Source organism: Cajanus cajan, chromosome 3 (genome assembly GCF_000230855.2).
Source record: "Cajanus cajan strain Asha chromosome 3, NIPB_CcT2T_4, whole genome shotgun sequence".
Taxonomy (NCBI): domain Eukaryota; kingdom Viridiplantae; phylum Streptophyta; class Magnoliopsida; order Fabales; family Fabaceae; genus Cajanus; species Cajanus cajan.
Window position 1 is genome coordinate 62,737,708 of NC_138519.1, and position 3,288 is coordinate 62,740,995.

Here is a 3,288-nt window from a genome sequence, read left to right on the forward strand (position 1 = left end):
TTATAGAATTTAAAACAAACTTTCATTCTCATCAGCATCCATTACAAACGGATCTTAAACATTAAATTTGCACATTTACCGAGGATATATAAGTTAAACAGCATGAGAGACATTTCCATCATGGAAGGGCAAACTAACATAGTCTTTCCCAAACTCCTCAACAATCTCACCGTGATTCGCCTTGCAATATATGTACAAGACCGTGTTCACTGCAAGGTTAGAGGGCATAATAACCGAGGCAGTGGCCCAAGATTGACACACAACGTACACCCAATTAAACACCACAGAAAACCAATTGTCTCCATCAGAATCCTTGGTCACATAAAATAAGCACATGAACACCATGGCCCACGTGAAGAACCCATAGAAGATCATGGAAGATAGAGCCACTCCTTTCATTCCCTTGATCAACCTCGTACTTCTTCTTAGGGGCTCCAAACCCCAACATGATTCCACGACCACAATCACAGGTACCAAGGTCCACTTAACTTGCAAATAAGTCATCACAAGAAGCAAAGGAAGTGCGACAAAGAACGCAATTAAGTAAAGGGGAAGAGAGTATGGAATTGTTACATGGAGAAACGCAGCCCCGTGAGTGAGAAGAAGCAAGAGAAGGCCATAGAAAAGTGAGATGAAAAAGAAAATGAGCTGGGAAACGATGGTGGTGGCGAGGAGGGGTAAGAAGGAGGTGGAGATGGAGTTGATAGCTGAAAGAAGGTTGACGGGTTGGTCGTAGAAGAAGTGGAAAACGCTGTAGGTGATGCTAATGACTCCAGAGTAGGAAAAGAGCGAAAGGAAAAGGGAATAGAGGAGAGTGAAGAAGAGTGAGGTGTGGTGTTGTTGAAAATGGTTGGAGAGAGTGGGATAGAGGATGAGGGAGAAGGAGAAGGGGAAGAGGAAGATGGAGGAGAGGGTGTAGAAGTGACGACGGTGTGCTTTGATGATGCGATAAGATTCAGAAATGAAGTCCAAGAGATTTTTGGAGGCCATGTTGGGGAAAGTGGATTTGCAGGGATAGATCCTCTACATTTCATTTAATTATATAAAGAAATTGGTGTGTAGTGTGTGTTGAGAAATTATTTTATAATTTAAAATTTAAATTAAATATTTCATTTGATTAATCTTTGTTTTTTTTTAATATTATCGTTTCAAGAGTAAAATTGTTATGGATTTATTTTGAGTTTTGACCAAGTTTCCATTTTTTCAAATTGGGTAATATTGACTAAGTTTACAATGTTCTACTTTTATTCGTTAGTCTTTGTTATTTTCGGAAAATGAGCAAAACCTAGTGCACATCACTTCATCTTGCATTAAAAGTCTCTAATATCGTTCCTATATATATACATTGGTACGTGAGGAAAAATATAGATAGATACACAATAAGTATACTTACTTTTCCTTTAAAATTATTTTTACTATTAAAATATATTTTGAAGCAGTGTTCTTTGGTTCGAGGATCTTTTGCTGCACTCAAACAATGTAACGAGTTGACATATCTTAGAAGAGGAGCGTACTATAAGAATCAAAATTATCAGTGCAATAAGAGTGTTTTCTCTCTAAGGATAGTACTCTACGTGCTTCAATCTAGATTACTCTAACCTTGTTATTTGTTATTTTAATTTACTCTTTGTGTTTAATTAGTTGTTACTAATTACTTTATTTTTAATTTTGAAGTATTTATTGTGTTGTTTATATTGGCTTTCTTGATAAAAAAAATTAATTATTCTTTTTTGTGCTCGATTAAATTTAATTTAATTTGTTTTTTTTTCAACAATCTTAGAGAGAAAACTTATTTTCTTGTTTAATATCAACATGTCTACAATTGATATTTTAAAGTCTTTAAGCAGTAAGTCAGAAAAATTTAATGGTAAAATTTTTTTATGCTGACAACAATAAATAAAATTTTGGCTTACAGAGTTACGTTTTTTTCTTTTATTTTAAATGGAAAATCTAAAAAAAGTTCTAATGGTGCTTTGGTTAAAATAAACTCTTTTGGTATTACTTCTAGTGATAAAGATATTTTGTGTCATGGTTGTATTTTGAGTGCTCTATTTGATAATATTTATGAAATATTTTGTCATACAAAAAACTACTTTGGAGTCATGGGATGCTCTTGAACTAAAATATAGTTTTGCTGTAAAGGGTTTAAGAAGATACTCTTGTGAAAGAATGAATTATTTTCAAATGGAAGATGGAAAACCTTTTTCTAACCAAAATCATGAATTTGAAAATATTATTTATGATATGAAGATGAAAGAAAATACTTTGTCTGACATAATGCTTGTTAGTTTTTTAATTTCTAAATTGTCTCCTTCTTGGTCTGAATTTGCAAGAAGCCTCAAGCATAAACTTGATCATTTCACTTTATCTGATTTATTGGTTTCTTTGCGAATTGAAGATAAGCATCGTATTTCAAAAAAGGATTCTCATAAACCTTTCAGGCTAAGGCTCACTTAGTGAAAAATTATAATAAACCTAAACAAAAAATTTTCAAAAAATCTGGTTTTCCAATAATAAGTTTGGTAATAAATTTGGTCAAAGCTCCCATTTTCAAGGCTTTTAATAACAACTACAAATCAAAGAGTAAAATTCAAGGAAATGAATCCTTTTTCTTTTTCTGTGGTAAAAGTAATCATTTTGCTAAGGATTGTTTTCATCATCATCATCGACCAAAAGACACTACATCTGATCTCAATGTTATTACCGCTAATGCTAGCTCGAATTCCCCATCTAATAAGCATAATGTCACTAGCCCAGGGTTAATTTTTATTTATAACTCAAATGATTGGTGGATTGACTCTGGAGCTAATGTCATGTTTGTGCTAATAAAAAATTATTCTCTTCATATCAGGAATGTGACACATGTACTATAAGCATGGGGAATGGGAGCCTAGCACGCGTCATTGGCCTAGGCCGACTAGAATTAGAATGATCTTCAGGAAATTGCCTTGTCTTAGATGAAGTCTTTCATGTTTATGAAATTAGAAAAAAATTGATTAGTGTTGCTTAGTTAGTTTGACAAGGTTTTAAAGTTGTTTTTGAATCCAATAGAGTTGTAATTTCTAGACATGGTTCTGTTGTTGGAAAAGGGTGTATTTGTGATGGCTTGTTTAAACTTAATCTCATGTAAACATTCTAGCATTTCTTCATTTATTTCAAATGTTGAATGTTGTGACACTTGGCATGGTAGACTTGGACATGTTAATTTAAATTCTATTAAAAGAATGATAACTCTTGATCTGATTCCTAAATCTTTTAATGAATTGAAACAAAAATGTGAAATTTGTG

The 3,288-nt window shown here is 32.8% G+C and overlaps 1 protein-coding gene across 1 annotated transcript; it reads right to left on the minus strand.

Moving 5' to 3' along the window:
- LOC109790619 (uncharacterized) lies at nucleotides 1-1,034 on the minus strand. The gene has a single exon (XM_020349807.3). It carries the CDS (start codon nucleotides 988-990, stop codon nucleotides 94-96), a length of 897 nt encoding a protein of 298 aa, XP_020205396.1. The 5' UTR covers nucleotides 991-1,034; the 3' UTR covers nucleotides 1-93.
- Nucleotides 1,035-3,288: the final 2,254 nt, after the last annotated feature.